Source organism: Schistocerca cancellata, chromosome 8 (assembly GCF_023864275.1).
Source record: "Schistocerca cancellata isolate TAMUIC-IGC-003103 chromosome 8, iqSchCanc2.1, whole genome shotgun sequence".
NCBI lineage: Eukaryota > Metazoa > Arthropoda > Insecta > Orthoptera > Acrididae > Schistocerca > Schistocerca cancellata.
The window spans coordinates 399,511,365-399,529,457 of NC_064633.1; the positions used below are offsets into that span (position 1 = coordinate 399,511,365).

At 40.8% G+C, this 18,093-nt stretch overlaps 1 protein-coding gene across 1 annotated transcript in view; it reads left to right on the forward strand.

Moving 5' to 3' along the window:
• The window catches only part of LOC126095117 (venom carboxylesterase-6-like), a 116,192-nt gene extending 109,101 nt beyond the window's left edge, over positions 1 to 7,091 (forward strand). The window contains exons 9-10 of the mRNA XM_049909825.1: positions 301 to 433; positions 6,884 to 7,091. Of these exons, the coding sequence (XP_049765782.1) occupies positions 301 to 433; positions 6,884 to 7,031 (281 nt within the window). The 3' untranslated portion in view covers positions 7,032 to 7,091. The remainder of the gene's footprint in view (positions 1 to 300; positions 434 to 6,883) is intronic.
• The last annotated feature ends 11,002 nt before the right edge of the window (positions 7,092 to 18,093 follow it).

The following is an 18,093-nucleotide window of genomic DNA, read 5'->3' on the forward strand; positions in this document are numbered from 1 at the left end:
TCATTTGGTCGACGGCCACAGAAAAAGTGTATACTAAGTTGCAGTAAAGAGAAAAGAAGTTGTCATAATTCGGCAGTTATAATATTAAATTTGCTTGCACGCTTCAGAAACTTCGCCACGTTGACGGTTATAATACAGAGAAAACAGCAGTTCGATATGTTTATCTTCATTTTCTCGGTATCGTTGGGTCATCAGTCTTCCCTACCTCACCGTATGTAGCTCAGTAAATGGATTTACGACCTAGTAGATGATAAACCTTGCTGCTGGTTTGTACTGAGCTAATGCAGATACATTTCACAGGAATGGCACACGCTGAGGAGACTCACTACCTGTTTATGCAAGAGGACGGGGGACCCAACAAGGACCCTGAGTCCGACGATTGGAAGGTGCTGCAGCAGCTGGCAACACTCTGGACAAATTTCGCTAAGTACCGGTAAGTACTTTATTTGTAACGTTTACAGTAAACACGATTATACCAATAACAGGGGCTGTTCGGTAAGTTAAGCACTGATGATGTCTGATGGGCTCAAGAGTTGGGACAGTGGAGGGATTTCGTCACAGTTGTGTCGCCCGGCTCTTTGCGAGTCTGATAGTGCCGCGGAAAGGTTACTGAACAATTTTTTTGAATCTAAATGTAAATTAAACTGACCACTATAATCGAAAATACCGCCGCCTGCGAATTGCATTCTGTAATTCTTTTTCTGAACTCGAATGACGTGGTGATTCATGATTTGTGGGATTTATGGATAGAAAATAACGAGTGACAGTGGTATATGAAAATGAGGTCGTTTGTTACGGATAGGTAGGACGAATTTTTATGAAGATTAAAAAAAGCGGACGACTATCTGTTCTGACAAATGAACTCATTGCAAAATTAATGTCAGTATCAGAGATAATCGTCGGTTCACGATTACAGAATTAGTAAGCGAAAACACAGGTAGTGCTCTACGAACTTGTGACAAACTTTGTTATCACAAACATTGTGCCCAATGTGTCCCAAGATGCTGGCTTACGTTTACACAACGAAGAGAAAGAGTGCCGTTGCTGATGCGGTACTGTGCAGAAGGAAACAGATTCCTCTACCACGATTAGACAAGGAATGAAATGGGGGCTGCGTATGTCAATCTGGAAACAAAAGCCAATCAATGGTATGAGACCTTATAACACTACCGTCTGCTACTGCTATACCATAACCTTAAAGTTGGAGGCAGGTCGTGAAATAAAACTATGTTGTTAGAGGAATTATGGTATAAAGCAACAGAGCAGCGTTACCCTCTGAGAGGAATTTTGTTATGTTGACCTTGTTGTACCTAACGGAGGTGGCTTATCGGAAATGAAAGTCAGAATTTCGGAAATATTTGAACAGTATAAACAATGTTTTACCTAGCTACACTGTTTAAAGAATAAGGAAAACGGTCGCCAGCATAATTAGGCAAGAGAAGGATTAACGTTCTTGTTTAAGAAAGTAGGTATGAGTAACTTCAACGGACAAACATAGCCTCTATTTTACCACGCGCGAGTGCAATGAACTCTGACACCTGCCTATGTTAACGTTAAGGTTGGGACTAACAGCTAGAGCAGCACAAACTATTTGCAAAAATATAACAAATAACTAAACACACTATTACTTTCAGAGATTATTCAAACTGGTCTTTATAACGTTACAATTAATATTCACTGCAGAATCATTAATTGGACATAGGTTCAGTATTATTGTTCAAACATATTCCTTGCTGACATAAAATTATAAATGTAGTTCACTGCAAAATTATGAACTGGTCACAGGTTAAGTATCTCTCAACTAAATACTATTCTGTTTGGAATGAAAGTTAAATGGAATTCACTAACAGGTTACTTCTCACTGTCTTTTGAATAAAGAAATTATTGTTTTCATAAATAGTGGTAAAGGATAACCTGCTGATTTTATTACACTATTAATATGCACTTTCAATACCCAAAAGAAACAAGTGCTTAGCAAGCATGAGTGTATAACTTTCCATAAATGCAGTTCACGACTTTTGCTACAGTGGGACACAATGTTGACAACTTTACAAGAAACTGACTCACCTTTTAAAGTTTACTACAGGCACCATTATGATAATTAACTAAACAACACTTTATAAGCCTCAGTTTTAAGGGCTTTTAATCTTTAAAAGAAACTGCAAATTGTCTTTATTACCACAATTTTCTACTTTCAAGTAAATGATTAAATAGGAGACTTTGAAACTCCACAAAACTTTAAATTAGACTGTTTCCATCCCTGGGAGGCTTTCACAAGACTACATTTACTACCTCCCAAAATTTCACTAAATCCATAATAAATCTGAACAGTCCCTTCTTACCAAAGATCAAACGACATTATTCTGAGGCTTTCATTTTTTCCACAAACTAGGACACTCGTTAATCATAGTTTAAATGGACAGGAACCTGAAAGGTGTTGTGATAGGGAAAATATCAAGGTAGGTACATAAATTCAGCTGTAAGTTACCTTATATTTGAGCACATTAACACATCCAATAAGCTGATCCTTCACTGTTCATCATTATTGTATTCCGTTACAGTGATTGCCCAATGTGGTGGCAACTGCATGTTGGTAGGTGGATTTGCAGGCAGATTTGCTGGACTCTGTCCCTTCTTGGTGGCGATGATGGATACCAATTCCAGAATCGTTCCAGCTATTTATCCATCCATCCGAGGCATTGGAAAGTGGCAGAAAAAGCCTCTCTCGGAACCAACACAATATGCAACTTTTACATGGCAGTTCACAGTTTGGTATCTCGTCCCCGACTGACTCTTGTTCCACCTTTTCTACCTAGGCCAACCACAATTTGCGCGCTCTACACAGTTCCGTTCCCGAGGGGGACCACTACACCTTTTATATACTAAAGAACTAAGAACCCTAAGTGAGGATCAGCGGTTTACGTAACAGCAACCAAACACATTAAATAAAACAGAATATTTGCACATATTGACATTTCTACAAAAAATTATTCCCACAGAAATTACAATTATATATAGTAAGTTTTGTTCCCTCCAAATGGGACAAAGAATTTAAATGACAGATGTACTAATTGCATAGAATCAAACCACGACATCAAAGTTTTAACAAAGAAAGGAGTATACAATTTTATGTTATCGATTCAAACACATTTACAGATACTCAATGTTATAACATTAAACCAAAGTAAAAAAGCAATATAAATCCGTACAGCATTAAGAGCTATGGTGTTATCTAGCCATGAGAGCCTTTAAAGTGCCGCAAAACGAAATCTGTATAAAAGCTAGTGAAACTATTTTTGAGACAGAAAGGGGTATTCCTTGTTGTAAGGCAATAACGTCTAAAATTTACTGTGAAATACTGAACAAGTTCATAAGAGCCATCCAGAATAAAAGGCTTGGTATGTTGAGCCCTGGCTTCCTTTTTTGCTGCACTACGGCACGAAAGTAAATGTTGCTTAAGGGTTTCTTCTAGATACAGCCCTGATTTGCCAAGCAGAATTGCCACCTGTTTCTGAATGTGAAGAAACGAGAGAATCACAATGGTTTGTAGGTGATGATGAGTTAAAAAGAGAGAGTCAAGCCAGGGCTTAGCACATAGGCGACAGAATTCTGTACTAGGGTAATAAAATACTCGTCCTTGATATAAAAGTGGTTTAATGTGGGGAGTAATTAAAAAGAAAAATAGCTGACAGTTTTAGCTTAAAGTTGTATGCAATAAAAAGCTCTTTGATTACCGATATTTTTATTATTATTATTATAAATATTATTATTATTAACAGAATCACTTTTCGAAAACCGTCGTAAAATTCTTCGTTGTGGGACAGCAACGAAATGTAAGAACTCGGTTTGGAATGAGGAAGTCGGTCTGCCTCACTGGGAAAACTATAGCAAAAGAACGTTGTGGTGTGAACCATTATTTTTACTCGAAAGTTGTTTTCAATCCTCTTTCATGTTTGTATTGGGGAATTCTTATGGGCTTCGACTGAAGTGTCCCGGCTTGGGACACTTTCACAGTAAGTCAGTTGATTACGCTCAAAAATCAATTTATTGATTTGTTTGAAACAAACTGCAAAACGATTTAGAAAAGATATCTGAATGGTGCGAAATGTGGCAGTAGACTTTAAATAACGAAAAGTGGGACATCATCCACATGAGTGCTAAAAGGAACTCAAACTTCGGTTACACGATAAATCGGTTTAATCTAAAAGCCGTAATTTCAACTAAATACCTAGGTATTACAATTACGAACAGCTTAAATTGGAAGAAACACATAGAAAATGTTGTGGGGAAGGCTAACCAAAGACTGCGTTTTATTGACAGGACATTTAGAAAATGTAACAGACCTATTAAGGAGTCTGCCTACACTACGCTTGTCCGTCCTCTTTTAGACTACTGCTGCGCGGTGTTGGATGGATCCTTACCATATAGGACTGACGGAGTACATCGAAAAAGTTCAAAGAAAGCCAGCACGTTTTGTATCATAGCGAAATATGGGAGAGAGTGTCACAGAAATGATACAGGATTTGAGCTGGAAATCATTAAAAGAAAGGCGTTTTTCGTTGCGATGGAGTCTTCTCACGAAATTCCAATCACCAATTTTCTCCTCCGAATACGAAAATATTTTGTTTATACCGAACTACATAGCGTGGAACGATCACCACAAAGAAATAAGGGAAATCAGAGCTCGTTCGGAAAGATGTAGGTGTTCATTCTTTCCGCGCGCTTTACGAAATTGGAATAATAGAGAATTGTGAAGGTCGATGAACCCTCTGCCAAGCACTTGAATGTGATTTGCAGAGTATCCATGTAGACTTAATCAGTTTATGCTTACAAATATAAGTTCTGCGATCCTATAGCAGTTCAAAACAAGTCCGTCTTGAAAATGAAGGAATGAATTCTTGGCCAGCTTAAAGTTCTTGGAAAACGACACAAGTAAATCTCTCCGTGAGACTCCCTTCTGGAAAGTTATTTTGGAAACGAAACATACTACCTTTTTAGACATTAAAAGTAAGCGGAAAATTAAGGTTCCATCTCACGAACAGTGCAAGGAAAATGGTTCAAATGGCTCTGAGCACTATGGGACTTAACTTCTAAGGTCATCAGTCCCCTAGAACTTAGAACTACTTAAACCTAACTAACCTAAGGACATCACACACATCCATGCCCGAGACTGGGCGACCGTAGCGGTCGCGCGGTTCCAAACTGTAGCGCTTAGAACCGCTCGGTCACTCCGGCCAGCCCAGTACAAGGAGTTCCAGCATCAGAGACCAAGGCCGGAGCAGCCAGTCGTGATTCGCGATGGTCCCGGGTGACAAATGCGACGTCAAGTCCTGGCGGAGGCGTGATGCTGCCGATCTTGTAATTTTGCTGACGGAGACGGAACTGCCTGCTGCTCGCCAGACGAGCGGATGACCACCTGATAGCTATTGGTCTAGCGATGTGGGCTCCGATTGGCTGAGGAAAACGGCACCGCCGATGCAACAAAAAGCCGTTTGACGTGACGACCTTTATTGATCTTGCGCATGCCCTCTGAAGTAGCGTGCTTCCTGTAGGTCAATGGAAGTTCGCCTGAGTCCGGTTGGTGCGCCTGCAGAGCTGGAGCGATGACCGCATAACGGTGCTGTGTTGCGGGTTGGCGGCATTGCAGGAGACCCCGGAAATACGCCATCGATGTTTCCACACTGGACACAAATTAATTACACACAGCCAAAACACATAGTACGCTTGCGAAATTGGCAACATATGCATATTTTATTAAGCTACTTACCTTGTTGTCCAGCTCCACTGATCTCGACCTCCAAGGGAAATTCTTTTGAAGTATCTTTTCGATTAGAACATGAGTGTAAGCTGTTACACTAATTGCTATCATTAGCGATAATACCGACCCAGTGGCTGGTGGTTCCTATTTTTACTCTTAAAATAGTTGAGATTCATTGTCTTGTAGACTTGATGCATCCTTCCAGGAATTCCACTGTTACGCCTGCCACTTTCTTCAGAGTAGGACTTCTATCCTAAGTTCTCAAGTATTTGTTGGATATATGCCAGTATACACTTAACGACAAAAAAAGAAAAGAAGACCAGAAACACACACCATGTAGGAATGACCCGAGTTACTGGATGCCATCCTGAGGGTATCGTGCCAAATTCTGTCCAACTGGCGTGTTAGATCGTCAAAACCCTAGCTGTTTGGAGGCTCTACCTGTAAAGCTCCAAACTCTCCCAGGTGGGGAGAGGTCCCACGAAACTCTTGCCGTGTGCGAGAGGGAATTAGGTTGCTATAACGAAAGACAAGTATGTATTGTCATGAAGGGCAACAAAACGGTGCGTAAAAAATCGTCAACTTACTTCTGTTTTGTAAGGGTGCCGCATACCACAACAGAAGATGTCCTACTGTGAAAAGGAGTGGTAACACAGTAACACAGACTACCTCTTCTGGTCGTTGGTCCTCATGGCGGGCGAGAATGAGGTTGGTAACCCACTGTTGTCAGGGGCGTCTCCAGACGTCTTTACCCTCCCTGCCTTATCGTGGACCGAAGTAGAACTGTTGTCAATGATAAGTTCCGCTTCGTACTAAGCCCCAATGGCCAGCGAAGATCTGTCTGCAGACGCTCTGGACAGCGGTGGGATATCAATCTGTCCCTCGTGAATAGCCCATCAACCAGGATTGATAGTTTGGGGTGCCATTTCTTTTCGTAGCATGACCTCTTTGGTTGCAATTCGCGGCACCCGTACAGTACAGGGGTATGGTAAGTCCACGATATTCTGTGCCCGTCCCCTCTGTAGAGATAATGAGATAATCATCTTTAATGCAGCCGTACATTATCCAGGTGTATGTTTACCTTCTCCTTGTTTGCTTTTAGTTTTAATTTATTTTTATTTTCAGTGACCCTGCTCCTTCTGGAAGCCCAGTGACGTGGGAGAAGTACAGTTCTGAAGCCTCCAACTACCTGCACATGCGGCTGGAGTTTGAGACCAACCAAGATCTTCTCCATGACCGCACTGAGTTGTGGAAACAGATATTGCCCGTTTAAAGAAGGACGTTACATGTCGTCGCAGACACTCAGTTCGTTTCACATCAATGTGAACTTAAATAAAACATCATTTTCCTTTTAAATAATTGTATCATTCATTTCTCAGTCATTTACCGGCATACACTTCCTGATGGAATATGTAAAATAGCAGTTTACGAAACACAGTATGGATTGGCCATGAAAAGTCACATTAACACAAGAAATCCTACGCACTACAATGAAGCGTCTATGTTGGCAAAACTTCGTGAATCGTGCTTGGATACACCTTTCCAACATAAAGTTGTGTATTCGACTCGAAAATCCAATACCTATGGCTCCCGAAATGCATCTGACTGGTTATTGAAACATTTATCATTACCAGTGCGAAAAGTGTACTCACTTATAGGCAGAATGATGTGTTTAATTAATTTATTATTAGTTTTCACGAAGTAAGGAAATTCTCCTTTTGGTGTGGTCAAACAGATATATTTTGCTTGTAGTAAGACTGTGATCATTTTTTTAGACTTGAGAACGTATGCTTTTCAGCTATCGGAATCGAGTTTGGTGGCTTCTGAGAAAATATGCTTCGTTACGAAGTAAACCTGACCATGTGCCAAATACGACATGTCTCTCTTATACTTTTCAGATATTAAAGGTACGTATTTGAAGAATGATGATTGTAACTTTGAAATAATAACAGTACAAATAAAATGACCATACTTTGATTTGATGTTCTTTTGCACGTAGTACACTTGCCTAACAATGTTTACGTTCATCCAGTCTCGATTAAGAGCTATGTTTGTTTACATTCAAACTGAAGTAAGCTATGGTTCTTTGGATATCCACAGTAATTGAACTGGTAATTACTGATCAAAGAAGCCTGTTAAATTGTATTCTACTATCAATATATTCTTGAAAAGTGTGGGGTGGTGAGTGGTGAAGTCGAAGTTGTCCAGTGCAAACACTCATGATAGCAAACAACGTCTTTATTAGCTTCGGAACATATCGCTTTGCAGTTTGGAGCGGCAAACACTCCACCCTCATTGACCATGGCCGACACTTCCTTATGGGGATTGGCGTCTTCGCGAAATAGCGTGTCAGCGCTCAGCAGTGCTGACGAAAATGGCGCAATCCCTGTACATAGCTACTAGGCCACGGCCGAAACGTCAGTGCTGGAGATAATCAGGTTTCTAGGTGTCGTAAAGGAATGTAAGGCTCTGTTTGGATAACGTTTCCAAAGCTTTTTCTAGCCAAAATTTTTAGAAGTTCCATGCATGCCGTGCGTTTCTTTCGTGGATACAAGGGCAAAGAATAGTTGCTGTTCATGTACAGACAATTCAGATATTAATTTATTTTACGCCTAATATCAAATAGTAAAAATAATACATAACTTTATTGCTGTGGTTGCAGCGTCAGTTGGTAACAGTATGTTGAAACATACACAGATACCGCAGATTTACAAATCAATCAGTCTTCAATGCAATAAATATCCAGTAGATCACGATGCTGGCCACTATGAAAGTCTGTAAATGTTATTCAACAGGCAAACACACAAAATGAGATCAGTGTATTAATTTTGTAACTTACGTACACCCACCGCTGTACCTCCAGAGAGGGGATACTTCCAGCTCATTGGCAGTGGCGTAATCTTTTGTGGCAGCGCCCTCGTACCGCAGTAACGGTTGTAGGAAACGGGGTTGCGTAGCTGGCGTCGCCCATATTTGAAAGTGTGGCCGACTGGATAGCGGACGATTCCTCACCCCTTCCCGCCCAACTTGGACGGTACGGAGCGGGGCCTATGGCGTCGATAGTGATGAGAATGGTTGCTTGGCTGGGGTCAGAGCAGACAAACCCGTATCCCGACATCGCGTCTTGGAAGCCCCAGGGAAACTGCTCCGGAAATCCAGGCGCAGGACGCATCCGATGACACAGATAGGGGCGAGGAGGGTGCTTCAGGGGGTGCCGGCGACTAGCCTGCGGTGACGGCGTCGATGTCCATCAGAGCGCCGACCTGCGGCGCTGGCGGCAACGGCGTCGCAAGTGGGCAGACAGAGAGTTCATAGGTGAGACGGCCCTGAGTGCAGGCAACCTCCCGGTAAACTGGGAAGGAGGCTGTGTTGCGGGGGTCGGATGTGGCTGTGACATGGCGGGCAGACGTCGTGCAGTGAAGGAATCTGAAACAGTTGAATCTACGGCAGCATCATTGAATTTATGGAGTCGTGGCTGATTTTGGTGGCGCTGATGCGTGCCTGTGCTTCTGCGAGTAGCACACTGCGCTCTGACAGCTGATCTGAGAACAACGCCGGATTGCCAAAAATGTGGTTTTTTTGTACACCCGATACGGAAATCTGATGTTCAGCTGAAACTTGTTGGTGAATCTGAAGCTCGAGCACAGCAGTAAGGATTAAGCAAATGCAACAAGGTCCAATGGCGTCTCCGATGCAAACGTTCCGCCGGTGAAATGTCAGGGGCAGGTAAAGTGTCTTATGAACTCAGAAACATCAGTAAGGCATCTTCACATGAATGTGAAGTTTGGAGTTTTGATATTTACGTACAGTTGGCTTCGCCGTTAGACTGTGCCGAGAATGCTGTGCTGTGCTGTGCTGAAATGCTGTGTTCCATTGTGTTTGCAAAATCTTGCAAACTCCTTGGGAGAAAAAAGGAGGTCCATTGGATGCGGAAAGCCTTCGAGGAAAAACACAGAACCCAGCGCCTGACAGCGCTGGCGGCATTCGTCAGCTGCATTGGGACAACGAACAGGCATTTACTGTAGACATCGACAGTAATGGAACCAATGTGTTTGCCAACAGGGGCCAGGAAAGTCTGTGTGGAGGCGTTGCCATGAAATATCAGGATGTGGCCAGGACAAAAATTCCTGGCGCTGTGAGGCCTGGTTGCTCGTGCAAGCGCAACATTGTGCTTGTTTGAACCAAGCCGCGTACAATGTTTTTGCGTCAGCTGCTTAGTGCGTACTCTTTCCCAGTGAGCTCTATGTGGAATATTTCACACTTGCTGTTGCAACGAGGCGGGATTAACACTCATGTATGTGTAGTGTATGAAGTAGAACGACATCATTCACAACAGATATACTGTTGTCGTGCAAAAGTATCTTCACATTAAGGGATCGGGAATACATTTCTGAGAGCGCGGCAAACCTTTGCAAATGTAACAGTTTAGCAATTTTAGTGATTACTCATGCTCCGTGACGTGTGCGATCCGCCGTGAATCAACAGGAAAAGAATCAGTTGTCTGGAATCAGAATAATCGAAATGTAAACAAGAAGCTTCCGATGCGTCAAACGCTGCTCCTGTGCCTACAGGTAAACTAGAAAATGTGTCGCCTTTTGCGTCTGCGCCGTCGGGTGATACAGAATTTCATACTGATAGATTGGCAAAAACTGCTACCAACGTTGAAGCTTTCGAGACGTATGGTCGGGAACCTGTTTCGACGAATGAAACAGTGCAGTCAAAGGCTTATGGCCCGTGACCAGGAAAAAATTCGGCCATACAGGTAATGATGAAATTTAGTGACACCATACATTACACCCAGGGCTCCCTTCTCCAGCTGACTATATAATTAGTCCGTGGACTGTTCACAGTTTTGGAAGCATATGCGTTCTGTTTTGCCAATGTTTTGGGATAATACCGCCCAGATGCCATGGGACGCGGCACTGACTGCAAGCACAAGTGGTTTGAGCAGATCGTAGTGCGTAAGGCAAGGTTGACGAAGTAATGCATGTTTCAGTCTTTTGTCCAATAGAACGGAAGATTTTTAGGTCTCAGGTGGTTCAGAGACACGGCAAAATGCGCCGCATTAGGAATGATCTTTGTGTAGTAAATCAGTTTTCCAAAACCAGCTTCCAGTTCACGTAAATTCGTAGAAGATGGGAACTGCTGAATTTCTTGCAGATGTTACGTCGAAGGACGAGCACCTTTGCTGTCGATGATATGTCGTAAGTATTGAATCGTTGAGTTAAAAAAAGAACATTTCTGCAAATTTCGTTTGAGGCCAGTTTCAGTTAAAATTTAAAGACAGTCCAAATTTTTAAGGTGTCATTTCGGTGTTTGTCCAGAGACAGTTATGTCGTCAAGATAACTAAAGAAGAAGGCACCTTGGACGGTACTTTTTCGAAAAATTTTGAAACAATGCAGGTGGTGAAGCACTTCCGAAACTTAGACGTTGATATTAAAAAAAAAAGCGACATGAATATTCGCTACAAAAATTTTCCTTGTCCCTTCCTCCAATGGTAACTGAAGACAGTATACTGCAAGATCAATTTGTGAAAGGAACTATCCTCCTCGATAAACAATCCTAAATTTTCTCTACATGTGGAAGCTGCTACTAATTAATGACTGTGAATTAACCTTACGGTTGCAATCCACACAAAGACGAATCTTCGCATTTGAATTATGAATGACGAATAAGAGTAATGCCCACTGACTTTCTGAAATAGGTTTTAAGACACCAACGGATTCAAGTATCTGAATTTCTGTAGTCACGTCGTCACGTAATGCATGCGGCACAGGGCTGCAAGGCAAAATTTTGGGTTGATTATTAGCTTTCGGCATAATGTGAACATGACATCGCTTGCAGATCCTAGATTACCGTCGAAAAAATGTTGATACTTGTCACAGAGTTGTTAAAGTGCACCACAGGAAACGGTTGTGTTAATGGTATGCACATTGTCCTGTATGTCTAATCCTAAAACATCAAACGCACCCATGCCGAAAATATTTGGGCTCGTGTGTGAATTGACTGCAGTGAAAGAGACTTTATTGGTGGTGTGTTTCTATTTTGCTGCTACAATGGAAATTTTGCGGTAAGGACTATGGGACCAAACTGCTGAGGTCATCGGTCCCTAGGCTTACGCACAATTAAATCTAAGCTAACTTACGCTAAGGACAACACACCACCTCCGACGGGGTTTTGCAGGTAAGTGGCGCGTTCTAAGCACTGAAATGCTGTTGCCATTACAGGCACTGAGAGGCAGGCTTGAAGTCTGCATGTTGGTTGGCCAACTTTTTCATATGTATCTATGTTAAGCAACGTCACAGAAGCAGCGATATCTAATTGAAAAGGCACTGACTGATTACAAATCTGCAACGTAATCGAGAGTTTACGACGTGACCTCCAAAGTGGTCTGTTTTGTGTTGCGAAGAACTGTTTTTTGTTTCCACCAGCGCACTAGAGCGCTTTCATGAATTTCGGGACTGAGAGAGCCTTTTTGAAGTGTGTAATATTCCCGTTAAATGTGTGTGTGTACGCTTTCTGTCTTCGCTTCTCTGATTTCTGAGTAAAATATAAACAGGAAATTACATTTATTTGCATTCATTTCTGATTTGCATTGTTCCCTCATGAAACAGAGGAGGAATTTATAGTCTTTAACAGGCAAACCTGTTTTGTATGTTCCATGCTATGACAATAATTGCATTCAGCGTGTCTGCAGAAGCAATTCTTCCAGTCATGCGTGACGCAGCATTTCACACATGACTTCGCATTGCGCAGAACTGGGACAGTGCCATTAGAAAAGTTATGCCGGCGCGGCAAACGCTGTATGCAGTGTGCCCGGCCCTGTTTATGCGGTGCTGACTTCCGAGTGCTGCGTCCGGGGCTGTGGCTACGGCACGGGCTATTTGTTTCAAGCGACGCGATGAAAGTGCCTAAATAGTTTTTGTTTTATGGTAGTGTGTAATTATATTTACTGGTATTTTGTTCAAATGGTTCAAATGGCTCTGAGCACTATGGGACTGAACTTCTGAGGTCATCAGTCCCGTAGAACTTAGAACCACTTAAACCTAACTAGCCTAAGGACATCACACACATCCATGCCCTAGGCAGGATTCGAACCAGCGACCGTAGCAGTCGCACGGTTTCAGACTGAAGCGCCTAGAACTGCTCGGCTACCATGGCCGGCTGGTATTTTGTCTGGGTGATAACGTGAAGTTGAACTCGTGATTAGAGAAACAGTTAAGATCATATCTAAGTTCGTAAGTAATCTCTTAATTCTCGAAAAGCAATCAGCAATACAAAATTTAGTCTAAAATGCAACATTAAAGTGTCTACTGCGGCGCTTATGGCGAAAGTACAACCTGTTCTTTTAAATTTGAGGAAACAGTCCTGTTAGCAATAACAGAAGCAAACTGACTGTGAGAAAAATATGAAATACTACTCTTTACTAGAAATGCTCTGTCTGAAATGTATGTCACTGTTGAAATGTGAATTGTATGACACGTTAATTATAAATGGCATGCCGGTTTGCGCAATGAATAAATGCTGTGCTACTGCTATCTCCAAACTACTGCAGTGCAATGTATGCTTTAAACTACAGAGACATCCACAAAACTTCTGCGCTAATAAATCTCATTATTGCAATGATCGTTGTCAATTAAAATTCTTTTGCGGAGACACCAGGGAAAGCAAACCTACATATGTGAAACTTCAAATAACGAGACAAATGCTGATTAACGGAAAAAACTGACAACCGAATAAGTTTCATTGCAATGTCGGCAAATAGTACCGTCCAGATTTGTCATGTATGTAGTCACTCTAAGTCTACTGTGGTTGAATCACAGAAAGTAAAAAAAGATATATATGTCCTGACAAAAAAGTCCCCATTACATTACATCACTTGCTAATAATTATATTGCTCAGTCGCGAAAAGTGCAGTAATGATATAAGTATCGACTGTATCTCAGTTCTCCTATTCAGAATACTGTTCAATCATAACGAGTCTAAGTAATAAGTGTGGCTCAGCGCAAAAAGAACACTTCAAATAAGCACTATGAGAAATCGTCCTTAGTTACATCGAGAAAAAAATTATGTTGTACAAAGTGGCACTTATTGTGTTGGCATTCAATGGCCATTTTCAGAAAATACACAAGAAATAAAACCTTATTTCTAGAAAATTTGAGAATGATACGTTTGCTTTACACGTTCATCTATCGCTAAAAGTTTTTTGTTAGAGTAGTTCATGAAAAATGATATGGTAACATAACATCACAATAATCACCATACAGTTACAAAAGACATAGAAAATAAGTGGTAATACAAGAAATATGACTTGACATAAAAATGCATAAATGTTGACAATAGCACGAGAAATGAAATTGCATGGTTAAACAAGTAATGGAAATACTAACCAAATGAGCGAAAAATTGTCCTGGATTAGGCTGGCTCAAAGCACTATGGGACTTAAAATCTGAGGTCATCAGTCCCCTGGACTAGAACTAACACACACATCCATACCCGAGGCAGGATTCAAACCTGCGACTGTAGCAGCAGCGTGGTTCCTGACTGAAGCGCCTAGAACCGCCTTGATTAAGGAAGGGAAATTGCAATGTTGTAGTGTAAATCTTTTAGTAAATGTGTATGTTGTCTGCTGATTAGCAGACTGCATAAAAAGGACCATATCTCTCTCTCCATTCAACATTTGTAAAATGTCTTTCGCATATTTCGATTACTTCATATCTGTCTACCAAATTCTGCAAACCCTACTAGCATATGCTGTCATACAAATATTGTTTCCACTCATAACTGTAGTTCATTAATCACTGTAATCTGTGCTCTCACATATTTCTACAAAATTCTGTAATCCCTTCTAGCATATGCTGTCATACTAGCAAAAGGAATGTAGTCATAAACAAGAAGAAAATATATCTCAGCAATCAGAATGCGATGCAAAGAAAGTAGCAGTGCCAAATACAGTGTATATAACATAACACATTATAAACAAAGTGGAGGCAAGTTCACCTTAACTAATGATCATCATTCATCAGTGCAATTTAGTATAATACCAGCAATTCACTAAGAAAAATTAAGTGTAAACAACATACCTATCACATGTAAGACCTATATTCTGAAGTAAGAAAACAGAACATTATTGTAAAATGTCAGTCTTCAGTGAGTCAAAACACAACAGCAGATAAAAATGAAAAATGTTTAACGTAGCAAGTGTAGAAAAATTAAAGATACTTACCTGAAAAAGTAGCACATCTGACAATACACAGATAAATGTGAAGAAAAAAATTCAATTGAAACTGAAACTATAGTGTAAATAAACATCATCAGAAGAAAATCACTTAATCAACCATGGGTTACTGACCAAGACTGCGGTGGTGGAATGATATTTGCTGCAAAGAAGGGTTAAATGAATCAAAGCATATATCAAGTTGTCAAAATCATCAATTATGTGTTCTAATGACGAAGAAAATTTACATATCTCTCACAGGTAAAAAAATCTCATTCTACAAAATTGTGATAAAAGAGCCCCTCTTTTCACAGAACTCTACTGCTGTTCTTTCTTTACCTCAGATTAATCCACTTAACCAAAGTAACTCCATGTATATCTTATCAGAAAAGAACAAGTCCTCACAAAATCCCGAACATTTCACTCACCCCCAAAGCAATCTGTAAAATCCTCATAAACACCATGATTTAACCCTCATGCTATAGTCCTCATAAGACAATAATCATCTCAAATTTTCGTAGCATCATCATTATAAGCATCATCATTGTGTTCAAAAGCACTATAATCATTCACCTGCAAAAGTCGTATAATGTCATCATCATCTTCGTTCAATTAATTATCTGAGAATAAACACAATTTTACATTATACTTCAACACAAAATGGGCTAAAATCGGCTAAAGCTCGTCATCAACGTAATCAGAAACCTACTTAAGATTAATTCTTTCTTGTTTATGGTGCAGAAACGTGGTGCAAATTATTCATTTTCTTATATCCTTATACATGACTTTCATCTGTTAATTCTGTATTATAGTGCTGCATAGGAAAAACTAAGCTCCATGGCTTGTTAAAAATCTACGTTAATCTGCAACAGTAAAGTTATATCATCTGAGTGTAAGAAATAGTATAAAAGAAACAGGTTGTTTTATTATTCACAATCATTTCGGACACGCAGTCAGAGTATGTAGAGAATCCAGGTAGTTCATGATTAGGCAGAAAATGCAGGTGAATTCTCGTTGCGCTAGTGTCGAATTTTCATTTTTTATTTATTATTTTGTGAGAATTATTATTTCAAAATGAATACTGAGGAGTCAAAGGCAAAATCAGAGACACAGGACGTCATCAGAGATCAAGGTATGGAACCTTCAATAAGTCAGGTGGCTCGGCTCAGGGCCAATGGGATAGATTTACTCAATAGCTTGACAGAGAACAGATGAAGTTTCTCCGTTTTTTGGTAAGATGTGTTAGCGTTCTTGGAGGGTATCAGCTCATCAGCTGGCAGAGGAAGTTGCTCAGATAGTTATTGCACAGTTACGTTGCGTTTTCCTGTGCTAGAATACATTTTGTGAGTGGAGCGAAGTTATTAGTGCATAGTGCTGAAGCACTGAGCAGCTTAGACAAGGAGTAGAGTAGAGGTACAGGAAAGAAAGTATTGCGTGATGTTTTCGTGAATAGTTGGAAGTGGTTCTATGAGATATGATAGACAAGTTGATGAATTTGCAGACATAAATAGAAAGTTGAATGTAAGCACATATGAATTATTACAGAACGGGTAGGTGGAAAACGTGATTTTGAAAGAAGCCAAGCAGCGAGCTTTTTTGAGGGGTAGGCATGTCGAGGATGCTGTGCACTGGGACACTAAGGAAATTCACGCTGCAGTGCGACTAGTACCGGTGTACTAAAAGTGCGCCATGTCCATGGGATTAAGGGATTGGAGGCATATGTTCACTTTTGACTTCAAGTGTTTTAGTTGATCTCTGATGACGTCCTGTGTCTCTGATTTTTCCTTTGCCTCCTCAGATTTCATCATCATCATCATCATCATCATCATTTAAGACTGATTGTGCCTTTCAGCGTTCAGTCTGGAGCATAGCCCCCCTTATACAGTTCCTCCATGATCCCCTATTCAGTGCTAACATTGGTGCCTCTTCTGATGTTAAACCTATTACTTCAAAATCATTCTTAACCGAATCCAGGTACCTTCTCCTCGGTCTGCCCCGACTCCTCCTACCCTCTACTGCTGAATCCATGAGTCTCTTGGGTAACCTTGCTTCTCCCATGCGTATAACATGACCCCACCATCTAAGCCTGTTCGCCCTGACTGCTACATCTATAGAGTTCATTCCCAGTTTTTCTTTGATTTCCTCATTGTGGACACCCTCCTGCCATTGTTCCCATCTACTAGTACCTGCAATCATCCTAGCTACTTTCATATCCGTAACCTCAACCTTGTTGATAAGGTAACCTAAATCCACCCAGCTTTCGCTCCCATACAACAAAGTTGGTCGAAAGATTGAACGGTGCACAGATAACATAGTCTTGGTACTGACTTCCTTCTTGCAGAAGAGAGTAGATCGTAGCTGAGCGCTCACTGCATTAGCTTTGCTACACCTCGCTTCCAGTTCTTTCACTATGTTGCCATCCTGTGAGAATATGCATCCTAAGTACTTGGAACCGTCCACCTGTTCTAACTTTGTTCCTCCTATTTGGCACTCAATCCGTTTATATTTCTTTCCCACTGACATTACTTTCGTTTTGGAGATGCTAATCTTCATACCATAGTCCTTACATTTCTGATCTAGCTCTGAAATATTACTTTGCAAACTTTCAATCGAATCTGCCATCACAACTAAGTCATCCGCATATGCAAGACTGCTTATTTTGTGTTCACATATCTTAATCTCACCCAGCCAGTCTATTGTTTTCAACATATGATCCATAAATAATATGAACAACAGTGGAGACAGGTTGCAGCCTTGTCTTACCCCTGAAACTACTCTGAACCATGAACTCAATTTACCGTCAACTCTAACTGCTGCCTGACTATCCATGTAAAGACCTTTAATTGCTTGCAAAAGTTTGCCTCCTATTCCATAATCTTGTAGAACAGACAATAACTTCCTCCTAGGAACCCGATCATATGCCTTTTCTAGATCTATAAAGCATAGATACAATTCCCTGTTACACTCATAACACTTCTCCATTATTTGCCGTAAGCTAAAGATCTGGTCCTGACAACCTCTAAGAGGCCTAAACCCACATTGATTTTCATCCAATTGGTCCTCAACTAATACTCGCACTTTCCTTTCAACAATACCTGAGAAGATTTTACCCACAAC